We start from the raw sequence: 14934 nt of genomic DNA on the forward strand, positions 1-14934 counted from the left end.
TCCCGAGCTTCATCCTCAGGATTGGCAGCGTGCACTCCGAGTTCCGTGAGTTCCCTACAGTCACGGCCTCGTCCATTCAGGACGTTTCTCAGCTTGTCACTGTTTTACTCACGAGGGCACAGGCAGCGTCTGAACTCCGGAGCTCTCATGTAGGCACCTCAAGACCATCCATTTTCCTTTCATTCCAACCCACAGGGATAGAGACAAACCCTTACTCTGCTGCTGGGGGACATGGGTTTCACTGTCTGGCCAGAGCTTGGGGCTGAACTTGAGGGGCTCGGTCACCCTCGGCCCTTTCTCCAGGGCGCTGGATGGGAATGGGTTTGTGCTGGTGATTTCTGTGACACTCCCAACCCTCAGTAGTGAGCCTCTGGAGCAGACCCAGCCTGCACATGGGAAGGGTTTTCCAACTAGACATGCTCTCATTTCTCTTCACATCCTCAGATTTGCCTTCTGAGATTTGCCCTTCTTAGGGAGAGCACTCAGGAGATCAGGAAAATGACCACGGAGCTCCTGAAAGCCAAAAAAGAGGTGAGAATATGTGTAAAATTGCATCTTGGCTGCCGAGAGAATGAATACATTCCATTTTCTTGCTTTGGAGGCTGCTTTATTGGTAGTTGGGCAAAGCTCACTTTCCTGGTCCTGGAGGAGTGGCTTATTAATACATGGAGTCCCTCAACATTTTCTGCCCCATGCATGCTTCAGTCATTTTCTAATTAATTGTGAACAGCTCACATGGGGCATAAATACAAATACAGGGACGTCCAGGCTTAATTGTGCAGTGATAAGGATGCTTTTGAACTGTGGTGTTGGAGAAGACTCTTGAGAATCCCTTGGACTGCAAGGAGATCTAACCAGTCCATTCTAAAGGAGATCAGCCCTTGGGTGTTCTTTGGAAGGAATGATGCTAAAGCTGAAACTCCAGTACTTTGGCCACCTCATGTGAAGAGTTGACTCATTTGAAAAGACTCTGATGCTGGGAGGGATTGGGGGCAGGAGGAAAAGGGGACGACAGAGGATGAGATGGCTGGATGGCATCACCGACTCGATGGACGTGAGTTTGAGTGAACTCTGGGAGATGGTGATGGACAGGGAGGCCTGGCATGCTGCGATTCATGGGGTCGCAAAGAGTCGGACACGACTGAGTGAACTGAACTGAACTGAAGGATGAAAGGCAGGGACAGCATAGTAGTCTGTGGCCTGAAGTGGCTAAGGAGGACTTCTAGGAGTAGGGCTGTCTGAACAACCCCTGAGAATCTGTTAAATTGAAGAGTTCGTGAAGACATACCAGTGGGAAGGGCAGGCATCATGGTTAGTCTAAGGCTGGGCCACTAAGCACACTGCCCTTAACACAGTGTGGGAAGATTGTATTTTAGGTTGATTTTTGAATATGTACTGATGAAAATACAGACTAGCCACCCATACTTGGAACAGAGAGGAGTTTGCTATGGTCTGACCTGAATTTAACATTTGCGAGCATTTTCAGCATCTGGCAGTAGGGAGGGAGATTTCACCAAAAATTCTGGATTGCTTGCCTCTCTGAAAATAAACTGCACTGTATTCTGGTGTAGGGGAATTTGAGCTGAATGGTGTCTGCATCATTTGAACAGGTCCTGCAGAGTCTGTTTGTACTTTCCCTAGTATCTTCCATACGTAAGTTGAAACTGTTGACAGCTAACATTTGCCTGTCTCTCTCATATTCATTACCTACTTGGCCCCTGAAGGATTTTCATTTTCCACCTTTGAGTCTGGGTGGCCAGGTTGAGTGCCCCGCTGAGGAGTGTAGACTTTGAGTAGGTGGGTTTTGAAGGATGTTGAGAAGGAATTTGATGTAGGAAATCAGAGATATAGGCATATAGGAACTGAAGGGGAAACTGTCTAACACCAGAGAATGGTGACTGTGATGATTTAGACTTGATTGAATGTGAGTAACACTTACTGAGCACCAACACAGTTGCCAGACTGCTTTACTATCATTTTTGATATGCACTAACTTGGTTTTTTCAGATCTGCCTTCACTGTCTTGATTTATTCTTAATCTTGGTCTCCATAGTAAAGATTTACAATTTCCTGGGCATTCTCAGAACAACTTTGAGAGTTCTGTGTTTCTCATTTTTTAAATAGTTTATTCATTTGAAAAGTGTCAGTACCAAGAATGCATAAAAAATCTGGGGGCATTTCCAAAGGTAACATTGAATCTTTTATGTGTACTGTCTTCACCACTCATAATGTTAATAGGGAAGCATTCTGATTTTTCTGGAAAAAGCCAGAAATTTGTATGAGCTAACTTTTTCCTTTTCCTGCCCTTAAGACTTAAAAAAAAAAAAAAGGCATTATGAAGACTTGATCAAAGTGCACAAGCATTTGAATGGATAAGTGGTTTAGGATGAAACCTCTGTTCCTAAAGGAGTACCTGGCACACATGATATGTTTGGTGCATGACCTTAAATAAATTAATTTGAAGGAACTAAGTCACAAGGGAGTTTCTGTTGTTTTTTTCATATGTTATTTGGGACATATCATTAACCACATTTCAGGGGGGTTAGGAGGAATTCCAGGTATTCTAACATGCATGACATCTGAATTCCACAAAACAACTTAAGAAAATCCACAGTAGGATGTTAATTATCACCACCTGAGAGGATAAATTAGACTTTGTAACAAATGAGTTGGATTGGTAGGCACATGATGTTACTAATTCTTAGCATTTTCTCAGTTGATTCTGTTGAACAAATTTGCTGAATGTATACTGTTTACAGAAACTAGATAGACTACATTCAGTGACGGATAAACTACAGCCTGCACTCCTATGAGTCTTTCATTTTATTTTTATTTTTTTTATGTTGGGATTTGGTTTAATTTTACACATACACACCCATGGGGCTTCCCAGGGGGCACAGTGATAAAAGAATCCACCTGCCAATGCAGAAGACAGGAGACGTGGGTTTATTTCCTGGGTTGAGAAGATCTCTTGGAGGAGGAAATGGCAGCTCACTCCAGTATTCTTGCCTGGAAAATTCCATGGACAGGAGAGCCTGGCAAGATATAGTCCATGGAATTGCAAAGAGTTGGATGGGACTGAGTGACCGAGCATACATGCACACACACATCCCTACGACAAATCTTAATGACAAGATCCTATTGTTTTAAAGCTACTGATGGTGTATCTACTCAGACCCATTTTCTTTCTTTCTTTTTTTAAGGTTTATTTATTTTTGGCTGCACTGGTTCTTCATTACTGCGAGAACTTTCTCTGCTTGCAGTGAGCGGGGCTGCTCTTTCTTGCGATAGATGGGCTTCTCATTCCAGTGGCTTCTCTTGTTGCAGAGCACAGGCTCTAGGGTGCATAGGCTTTGGAGTTGTGGTGCATGGGCTTAGTTGCCACTCGGCATGTGGGATCTTCCCAGAGCAGGAATCGAACCTGTGTCTCTTGGATTGGGAGGCAGATCCTTAACCACTGGACCACCAGGGAAAACCACAGACCCGTTTTCTAATAGGTGAAGGAACAGCCAGAATTTATCCCACTGAGAGTGATTTCTGTAATAGTGCTTTGAATGAATGATCCTATTGACTGTTTCCCAATTGAGGGGAACATTTAACTTGTTCCCAGTGTTTAACTGTTGCAGATAATGCTTCTGTGATCAATTTTGTGCATGAAATTCTTTTATAGATTGGTATTTACCCTCAAAAATATGACAAGGTGAAGAGAAATAAATGTTTTAAAGCAGTGACCACTCATGGCAGTTGGAGCTTTCTAACCCTGCCTGTTCCAAAACATTTGATCTTATCAGTTATCTCTTCTTTGTTTGAGATTCCCTTTTCCCATCACGTTTTGCTTTACATGTTGCACTTTTTTTGTTTTTGTTATACTGTGCAATGTTACATTCCCAGGATAGACCTGCTAGTATAGATCTTTTTCTTCTCTCATGTGAGTGGTCACCCTAATGTCCTGATTTGTTTCCCCGTGTTGATATGTTCCTTTGTTACTCATTGCATCTGTAATCCTCATTCCCCTTGAACATTATATCAGTTTTCTGTTCAGAAGACTTCCTTTGGTGTGTCACAATAGTGTCTTAGATATTCAGGGCAGTCGTCACTTCAAATGTATTCTGTTTCTGACATCATGTTCTAATTATTCATTCTGAAAGCATGTTTATTGACACCAAAGTGGAATATACATATACATCATATACATTCATTTTTAATTTAGATAAATTCACTTTTTAGGCACTTGGCTGGAAAAAGAGAGAAAAATAACTTTCAAGTCATTCAGATGAATCTATCCTTTATCATCTAATGACTTTATGCCTGAAACTGAGTGAGAAATGGGAAGACTGAATCTGTTGCTCTCTAAATCTGTCTCCTTGATCCAGGAAATCCTGCCCGTCCTTTAAGATCTTATTGCCCTCTCATGAAACTGTCTCTGATCTCTCTATCCTACAGTGACCTCTCTCTCTTGAGATTCCTCTGACGTGGTGATTCACAACCATGACTATTCTTAGGAGCTCTTAAAAGTATAAAAGTCGTATCCCTAAAGAGCCTGATAAAAGTATAAAAGTCTTATCCCTAAAGAGTCTGATTTTATTGATTTGCAGTGGGACCATGCTTGGGGCACTGGATATTACAATCAGTTGTTCAGCCACTCAGTTGTGTCTGACTCTTTGCAACCCCGTGGACTGCGTGCAGCACACCAGGCTTCTCTGTCCTTCACTACCTCCCAGAGTTTGCTTAAACTCATGTCCATTGTGTTGATCCAACCATCTCATCCTCTGTCATCCCTTTTTCTTCCTGCCCTCAATCTTTCCCAGCATCAGGATCTTTTGCAATGAGTCAGATCTTTGGACCAGAGGCCAAAGTATTGGTGCTTCAGCTTCAGCATCAGTCATTCCAGTGAATATTCAGGGTTGATTTCCTTTAGGATTGACTGGTTTGATCTGCTTGCTGTCCAAGGGACTCTCAAGAATCTTTTCCAGGACCTCCCTGGTGGTCCAGTGGCTTAAGAATCTGCCTGCCAATGCAGGGGACATAGGTTTGATCCCTAGTCTGGGAAGATTCCACATGCCTGAGCACCACAGCTACAGAAGTCTGAGTGTCTAGAGCCCGTGCTCTGCAGCAAGAGAAGCCACCTCAATGAGAAACCTGTATACTGCAAAGAATAGCCCCCACTCGCCGCAAGTAGAGAAACCCTGTGTGCAGCAACAAAGACCCAGTGCAGCTATAAATAAATAAAAATTTAACAACAACAAAAAGTCTTCTCCAGCACCACAATTCAAAAGCATAAATTCTTTGGCGCTCAGCCTTCTTTATGATCCATCTCTCACATCTATACATGACTACTGGAAAAACCATAACTTCCCGTAAGATGTTACAAAAAACTTCAACAAACTTTTTGGCCAACCCAGTACTTCCATTCCTCAGGCTTGGGGAGAGCAAGTGGCAGAGTGAGGGAGGGGAAGGACTGAGCCCTGCCGTGAAGTATACATAGCGCTGGGTCATTCACCCTTGCCCTAGAGGCTGAGCTGCTTCATGTAGAACATTAATGCATAGACCAAATAGTGTCTCACATTCTTCAAAGTCAGCAAGAAGATTATATTTTTACTTTAATTCTTTGTGTGTGATGTCCTCCTCCTCTTCCTGCCTACATTCAAAACTCCCAGTGTGAAAGAATTTTGTTTTGCTTTTATCCCCGGTAGCAGCAAGCCTAGCATGCTGACCGTGATAGGTGCACAACGATGCTGGCTGGATAGAGATGGGAGAATAATGGTCTCTGAATTCTTGGCACCAAGGACATGTAGGGGAGGAGAAAAATTCTTTTTTTCATTGGTATAAATTAGACAAAAGACATTTTTGTGAGAAAAACAATCAGGAATTTATTAATATGTGCATCATGCATACACATGGGAGTACTCAGTGATGGGTAACTCAGAAGGGGTGGTTAGGACTTGAGCTTATATAGCATCTTAACAAAATAACGATAACTTTTTAGAGATGTGACAAGACAAAGGAAAAGGACTTTGCATTTCTAGAACAGCAATTGTGGGAAGGTATAATAAATATATGGGGGAACTAATGGAAGAAAAGGGCCAGTTAGTAAATGTTTGCTATGTAGATTGCTCTGGTGGGGTCTGTGGGCCGAGAAGGGTCTAGAGTTGTCTCTGATGATTAATTTCTGTCCTTGGTAAAATTGGGAAAAGGGACACCTTTACAAATTAATGTTGTGCTTTTAGGCAGATGGGAAAGGTCAGAGAGCTTTTCTTCTGTCTGCTTATTAATTGCCTTCAGCTCAAAATAATTGTTTTATGCCAAAGTGGCATATCTGGGACTGGTGTATTCTGTTACCCTTTATTCATCATCCATAATAAAATCCCATGGACAGAGGGGCCTGATGGGCTACTGTCCATAGGGTCACAAAGAGTTGGACACGACTGAAGCAACTTAGCGCAGCACGTAATAAAGTCTAGAAATCTTCTCCACCTCCTCAGAGATGCCTTTTGTTCCCTCATCCTGCAGTGTGAACTGGGTGGACTCCTGGATGAACAGGGGTGTGTTTTGTATTAAAAGGCATTCGTGGCATTACGAGATGTGGCTGTTGGCTTCACCCAGGAGGAGTGGAAATTGTTGAGCCCTGCTGAGAGGACCCTGCACACGGAGGTGATGCTGGAGACTTACAACCACTTGGTCTCACTAGGTAAGAATGGCTTTCCCTTAGTACTTAAAATCTGGCCTTCAGAATATTTTCTATATATCATGAAGAAAGGCTACTCACAATGCAGCTTTGTCTTAGGGTTGAGCTTAAAAACAATAATTTACCTTTGTCCTCATGGTACATCTGGATTCAGTAGAGTTGAAAACAGAAATTTTTTCATATTGTGTATGCCACTCTGCATTTTCAAGTCTCTTTCCCAAGTCAGGGGCTTTTTTTCTTTTTTTAAATTTTATCTTGCCCCAAACCTAGCAGATTTTTCATTTAGTAAGTATTGATAGGCTCTTTCTCTGATTGGAGTTTCCTTTTAGTACTTAGCCCTTTGACTGCAGAGAGTTTACTATTCATGGGCCCTTTGTCCCACCCTCTTGGTTCTCCCCCACCCCCCTGCCATTTTGGCTGGGTTCTAGACTGGCCCCCTTAAATACATAACCAGAAGTCTCTTTGTTTTCTTTCCTTATGAGCAGACATTCTGTTTTCCAAACTGGAACTCATTTGTCAGCTGGAACAAGGGGAAGAGCCCTGGATAGAGGAGAGGCAACATTCACTGGGTCTGTGTCCAGGTGAGTGAGACAGGGTAGTTGGGACCGTCCACAGCATGGCAGGTAGGGAAGGAGGAGGTACTTTTAGGTACTGAGAGGTAGAGCTTTTCTAGGCCTCTTGGCCCTGGTAAGGCTGCCTGGCATGACCTCCCTTCCAGAATATCATCTTCAGGTAAGGGAGGGGGACTTCTCTGGCTTCTTTGTCTCTTTGCTCCACCAGAAGGCCTGCCTTCCTCTCACTTAGCTTGTTTTCTGCAGGGGACACTTGTGACCAATTCAGTTTGCTGCCATTTTCAGAAAAGGGCTTCATCCTATTTACTTTTTTCATCTTCTCTATTTATTTTGTAGTTTAAATATTCACCTGTAGTTTATGTTATTTTTTTCTAAATAGACACCCCTCCCATCTAGGCTGCCACATAACATTGAGTAGAGTTCCATGTGCTGTCCTTGTTGGTTATCCATTTTGAATAGAACAGTGTGTACATGACCATCCCATACTCACTAACTGTCCCTTCCCACCAGCAACCATAAGTTCATTTTCTAAGTCTGTGAGTCTCTTTCTGTTTTGTAAGTAAGTTCATTTGTATCAGGAAATTACAAAAATTCTGCAAAAATAGTACAAAAAACACCTTTCTATCCTCTACACACACACATATTACATATTATCCTTTACATACACACGGCATATATATTACTACAAAATGGCATCATAAAATCACTTACTATTTTACCCAATTTGCTTTATCATTGGCATATGTGTCTCTTGTGAACATGCTCTCCCTTCTCCCCCCACCATATGTATGTGTATATATTTATATATATCTTCATGTATATATATTTGGGTATGCAGGTTCACATGTGGATGTGTGTTGAAAGGTTTTCTAAGAATGGTGATATTTTCATATAACCATGGTATAGTTATCAATTTAAGTCTGTGGCTTGTCCTTTCATTCTGTTAATGGTGTCCTTTCAAGCATAACTTGATGCTTCATGATGATGATGTTCAGTTTTAAATTTTGATGATGTTCAGTTTAACTATTTTTTAAATGAATTGTGCTTTTGGTGGTATAACTAAGAAGTTTGCTTAACTCAGGGCCACATACATTTTTTTCCCCCCTTTGGTTTCTTCTAGAAGTTTTATACTCTTAGTGTTTACACTTAAGCCTATGATCCACTTTTAGTTGATTTTATTTTTTGGTCATACTGCACAACTTGTGATATTTTAGTTAGCACTGAGAGCTCAGAGTCTAACCACTGGACCACCAGGGAATTCCCTGTCTAATTGTTTCTATTATTGAGAATAGAATACTGAAATTTCTAATATTATTGTTGAATTATCGAATTCTTTTTTTTAGTTCTGTAAGTTTTTCTTTCATGTATTTTGGGGCTCTTAAATTGTGTATACCTTTATAATTGTTAAATCATTCTGATTTATTGCCCTTTTGTCTTTATGAAGTGTCCATCTTTTTCTCTAGCAATAATCCTTGTCTTGAAACCTACTTTGTCTATTATTAATATAGTAGCCATTCCAGTTCTCTGGTGATTATTGTTTGCATGGTATATCTTTTTTCATCCTTTACTTTTAACCTACTTGTGTTTTTTGGATCCAAAATGTGTCCCATGTTAATAACACATTGTTTGATGTTGCTTTTTTAATCTAGTGGGATAACCTCTGCCTTTTGTTTGGAGTGTTCAATTTGCTCATATTTAATATAATGATTAATATGGCTAAATCTGCCATTTTGCTATTTTTAAAAATATGTCTCAGGTCTATTTTTATACCCCCTTTTATGGCATATTATTATTTTTAAATTTAAGTGTACTATTTTAATTCCACTCTTGATTTTAAATTTGTTTTGGAGTTCTTTTTTACTTTTTTATAAATTTATTCATTTTAATTGGAGGCTAATTACTTTACAATATTGTAGTGGTTTTGCCATACATTGACATGAATCAGCCATGGGTGTACATGTGTTCCCCATCCTGAACCCCCCTCCCACCTCCCTCCGCATCCCATCCCTCTGGGTCATCTCACTGCACTAGCCCTGAGTACCCTGTCCTATGCATCGAACCTGGACTGCCGATCTGTTTCACATATGATAATATACATGTTTCAATGCCATTCTGGAGTTATTTTCTTAATGCTGCTCTAGGAAATAAAATATATACATTAGTTTATCCTAATCTACTTATAATTAATACTAATTTAGTTCCAATAAAATATTTATATATATATTATAAAGCCCACAATATAGTATTATATTTATTGCCTTTATAATAGTTTTATGTGTTTTAGAGAAATTAAGAGAATAATATACATGCATTGTCTTTTATATTTACCCAGAGATATTTAATAGTTTCAGTGGTCCTCATTTCTTCTTGTGGATTTGACTTAGTATCAGTATATCTGGTGTCAATTTCTTTTCAGCCTGAAGGATTTATTAAGTATTTCTTATAAGGCATGTCTGCTGGCAGCAGATATTCTGAGTACTTGTTAATCTGAGAATATCTTTATATCAGTTTCATTTTTCAAGGATAGGTTTGTGAGAGTTCTTCATTGATAGAAGTCTTTCCTTTTTTATTTCAGCACCTTAAATATGTTATTCCACTGCCTTCTGGTCTCCATTGTCTCTGATGAGAAGTTGTCGTTGTTCACTCTCTAAATCATGTCCAACTCTTAGTGACCCCATGGGCTGTAGTATGCCAGGCTTCTCTGTCCTTCACTATCTCCCTGAGTTTGCTCAAACTCATGTCCTTTGAGTCAGTGATGCCATCCAACCATCTCATCTTCTGTTGCCCTCTTCTCCTTTTGCCCTCAATCTTTCCCAGCATCAGGGTCTTTTCCAGTGAGTCAGCTCTTCACATCAGGTAACCAAAGATGAGAAGTTAACAGTAGTCATATTGTTTTTCCTCTTGTACATGTTGAGTCATTTTTCTTTTGCTGCTTTCAAGATTTTCCTTTTGTCTTTTTTTCCCCGATGGCCAATATTTTGGCTATGATGTATCTAGCTAAGGCTGTCTTTATGTTTATTTTGGGGTTTGTTGAGCTTCTTAGATATGCAGATGAATGTTTCTCATTCAGTTTGGAACTTTTTAAGGTATAATGTCTTCAGATATGTTTTATGCTCTTTTCTCTCTGTCTTCACCTTCTTGAGTTACCATTACACATAGGTTTGGTTTGCTTGATGGTGTCTTACAGGTTTCTGGGAATCTTTGTTTTTCTTCAGCCTTTCTTTAACTCTTCTCTTCAGTTTTTAGGTGATTTCTATTGATTTATCTTCAGGTTCACTGGTTCTGTTTCAAAGCCAAATATGCTGTTGTATCTCTCTAGTAACTTTGTAATTTTAGTTATTTTACTTTTTAATTTCAGAATTTCCTTTTGTTTCTTATTAATAGTTTCTATTCTTGGGACTTCCCTGGTGGTCCAGTGGTTAAGACTGCATGTTTCCAGTGCAAGGGGCATTGGGTTTGATCTCTGATCTGGGAAGTAAGATCTCGTCTGCTGCATGATGCAGCCAAAAAAAAAAAAAATGTTCTTATTCTTTATTGACATTCTCCATTTTGTTATAATACTTATCTTTAATTTTTCACATATTGTTTTCTTTAGTTCTTTGAATATATTAATAATATCAGCTTTGAAGTCTTTTTTTCTCCCTAAATCAGTTTTCTATTGGCTGCAATTTTTTTTCTTAACTATGTCACTCTTTCCTGTTTCTTTGAAAACTGGATATAATAGATATTATATTGTAGCCATACAAAAAACAGATTGCAGGCTGGATTTGGTCCACTGATCAAGTTTACTGTAAAAATGTGATGCATAAAGTGAAATGCAAAATAGATCTTGGGAAGGATGGCTGAGTGGGAGACAGCTTATGATGTAAACATATTATGAATGACCAGTGGGCAAAGCAGAATGGCCAAGGCAGCCCTATCTATGACTAAAAACATTCTTTGTTTAGCAGGATCAAAGCTAGAAATTTAGCCTTGTCTCACCTGTCCTTTGGCATTCTCTTGCCAGCAAGCCCTCATCCAGCATGTGTGGTTCAGTCATCTCCCTCAGTTATTCTCAAGCTTAGGTGTAGGAAATCATCTCCATTCAGGGAAACGCTGTTCAGAAGATCACAGACAGCAGCAGGAGCAACTCTTTGATCAAACCTGCTCGAGCCACCAAGCAGAAATTCAAGAGAGAGAAGAAGATTCCAAGCTTTTGTTCAGGAGAATAAGCAAAAGCAGCGCTTCAAAGGCAATCTCCAGCCCCCCAGAAGAACAGCCAGTAATATCCAAGGAAGACAACACAGTGGTGGATATAGGGCCCAACCTGGTCCAGAGGACAGACCTCGAGGAAACAGACAAAATATTATGTGGTTTAGAAATCTCAAGATTTGGAGAAATCAAATATGGAAAGTTTGGGCTAGGCTTTATCAAGGAGTCAAACCAGCTCAGCCTCCAGAAGACACACACAAGAGAGACCGCTTACATGTACACTGAGCGGGGACAAAACTTCAGCAGTACGTCAGTCCTCATCAAAAACCAAAGGACACATTCTGGGCAAAAGCCTTATGTATGTACAGAATGTGGACGAGGCTTTACCTGGAAGTCAAACCTCATCACACACCAGAGGATACACTCTGGGGAGAAACCATAAATGTGCAAGGAGTGTGGACGAGGCTTTACTTGGAAATCAAACCTCTTCATGCATCAGAAGACACACTCAGGGCTCAAGCCTTATGTGTGCAAGGAGTGTGGCCAGAGCTTTAGCCTGAAGTCAAATCTTGTCACACACCAGAGGGCACACTCTGGGTAGAGGCCTTACATTTGCAAGGAGTGTGGGCATGGCTTTCACCAGCATTCACACCTCAACAGACATAAGAGGACACACTCAGGAGAGAAGCCTTATGTTTGCAGGGAGTGTGAGCAAGGCTTTAGCCAGAAGTCACACCTCATTTGACACTTAAGGACACACACAGGAGAGAAACCTTATGTGTGCACAGAATGTGGGCGTCATTTTAGCTGGAAATCAAACCTCAAGACACACCAGAGGACACACTCAGGGGTTAAACCTTACATGTGCCTGGAGTGTGGGCAGCGCTTTAGTCTGAAGTCAAACCTCAACAAACACCAGAGGTCACACACAGGGGAGAAGACATTTGTATGCAGGGAATGTGGGAGAGCCTTTACCCTGAAGTCAACCCTCATCACACACCAGAGGACACATACAGAGGAGAAGCCATTTGTATGCAGGGAGTGCAGGCGAGACTTTAATGATAAGTCTACTCTTGTCTCACACCAGAGAACACATTCAGGGGAAAAGCCTTTCATATGTAGGGAGTGTGGTAGAAGGTTTAGTCAGAAGCCAAACCTGTTAGGCACAAGAGGGCACACTCAGGGGATAGCCCCTTTGTGTACAGGGAGTATGGACAAGAGTTTTATGATAAGCTAACTTTCATTACACACCAGAGGGCACACTCAGGGGGGAAACCTCATGTGTGCAAGAAGTGTGGGCAAGGCTTTAGCCGGCAGTCACACCTCATTAGACATCATAGGATACATTCAGGAGAGAAGTCTTAACATTTTTAGTAAGTGTGGGCGAGGCTTTAGTTGGAAATCAAACCTCATCAGACATCAGAGGACACATGCAGGAGAGAAACTTTGTGTGTACACAGCAGTGAAACCTTTAGCCAGTAGTCACACTGCATGGGACAATGGAAGTCCCATCCAGGGCTGTAGCTTCAGTAATAAGTTAGCCATTGGCTAACACTAAAACAGAGACATCTATGTGTGATGGGAGTGTTCATGAGACTAATGGTAAGGGTCAGTATCTCCATTCCACCTGAAGGAGAATTGTTGCTGGCCTGTTTTCAGGGGCTCTGGTTTTCCCTACTGGGGATGGTAGATTTTGGAAGGTCTCTCAGGTAACTTGATGGAGAGAGTACTTAAGTAGGTTGAAATTAGAGAATTGATATGATTCCAATATACTTCCCAAGTATACTTGAACACTTCTTCCACAGTATCCTGGATGTTGTAACAGCAGTTTTAGAGCCCATCTCTTGATGTCTGTTTGACCTGAGAACAAGAGACAGAAACCATGGCTGATTTAATGCTGGTTCCACAGAGCCATGACCCAGCAGAGTCAGCTTCAGTTAAAGTTTGGAATATGGTCAGCTCATGGGGATAAGAGATAATGCATGGGTAGAGGGTTTTATTATACAAAGGGCTGACAGGTAAGAAAGATTGTAAGTATCCTAGCTCTAAGTTTGGGAAGAGTTATCCATTTTTGGAAATATCATATCTTTGCTTACTTCCTGGGACTCTCTGGTTTCCAGGTTGAATCCATACTGTAGATACTTTTGTTGACTGAGTCTATTTAGACTGGAAATGTATTACACAGTGTTATAAAGAAAATATGCACACATATACAGAAATGTAAAATGAAATTATTTTCTATTCTTTTTTGAGTTACAATATCCCATTAGTAATTATTTGGTTTAAATTTTTCCAACCGTTGTAAAATATACTACTTTTTTGGTTGAGAATAGTCTCTTTTTGGAAATGGCAGTGTCCCACAAATTTACTTAGAATCTTGTCCCAAGGCCCAGTTTTTTTTTTCATGAAACTTGACTAAATAATTGTGAATTACATTTGGAAAATAAGTTTTCTAAGGATAAGAAAATATAGGAATTGTATTATAACTTATTTTCTTGATTTGTGTACAGGTATTTAGAATAGATCTGAAAGCCATAGAAAAACAAAGTATATGGGTAGTTAGAAAATGGTGAAGCAGGATTTCAAGTGCAGTACTCAGTGCTTGGCTTTCAGTTTTGTTGTTGTTCAGTCATTCAGTTGTGTCCAGCTCTTTGCGACCCCATGGACCCGCAGCACACCAGGTTTCTCTGTCCTTCGTTACCTCCCGGAGTTTGCTCAAACTTATGTCCATTGAGTTGATGATGCCATCCAGCCATCTCATCCTCTGTCGTCCTGTTCTCATGCCCTCAATCTTTCCCAGCATCAGGGTCTTTTCCATTGAGTCAGCTCTTCTCATCAGGTGACCAAAGTATTGGAGCTTCATCATCAGTCCTTCCAGTGAATATTCAGGGTTGATTTCCTTTAGGATTGACTGGTTTGTTCTCCTTGCTGTCCAAGGGACTCTCAAGAGACTTGCAGTTTATGGAAAAAATAAACAGTGGTCTCAAAGCCTTGATAGCCAAAGGAGTTAGAGACAGGGATTCACTGTCTCAAATAATATGAGGTGTTACAGTCTTAATTTTTATTCAAAATCTTAAGTTTGAGTGGAGTGAGCAGAACCTGGTGAAAAATTGTGAAATACTATCTTTGATGGAGCAGTTGGCCTGGTCTCCCCTTCTTAGCCCTCCCCATGGTAAATCCCGACCTCATGCTCTTACATTTCCTCAACAGAAAAATATCTTTTGAGTTTTAATCACTTTAGGTCTTAGAACTTAATTACTCTTTTCCATAAAATCATGTCATGTCACAAACATAAGGATTCCAAAATTAAACGTACCTTTTACTGTTTTTTAACTTTCAGAAGGAACACTTCCATTTTCAGTGTAATTGATTCATAAAAATAAAAGATTTTGCCACAAACTGTTTAAAAATCTCAACAGGAAAAAATAGAGCACTGCTGGTGTATGAAGCCTTAAATAGACTGAAAATAGATACAAACCTTGGGAA

At 40.5% G+C, this 14934-nt stretch overlaps 2 protein-coding genes across 3 annotated transcripts in view; both read left to right on the plus strand.

Moving 5' to 3' along the window:
* Positions 1–13775, plus strand: LOC102398313 (zinc finger protein 875). The gene is given in 7 exon segments (XM_044931245.2): positions 1–45; positions 445–531; positions 6562–6688; positions 7171–7266; positions 11208–12605; positions 12608–12810; positions 12812–13775. Coding segments are annotated over 6 exon segments (2046 nt in total). The 5' UTR covers positions 1–45; positions 445–498; the 3' UTR covers positions 13001–13775.
* Positions 7169–14934, plus strand: part of ZNF527 (zinc finger protein 527) — a 25962-nt gene continuing 18196 nt past the window's right edge. For both annotated transcript variants that reach the window (XM_045163248.1, XM_045163249.1), the window contains exon 1: positions 7169–7266. The gene's annotated coding sequence lies outside the window, so the exon portion shown is untranslated. The remainder of the gene's footprint in view (positions 7267–14934) is intronic.

This window comes from Bubalus bubalis, chromosome 18, assembly GCF_019923935.1.
Source record: "Bubalus bubalis isolate 160015118507 breed Murrah chromosome 18, NDDB_SH_1, whole genome shotgun sequence".
NCBI classification, from domain to species: Eukaryota; Metazoa; Chordata; class Mammalia; order Artiodactyla; family Bovidae; genus Bubalus; species Bubalus bubalis.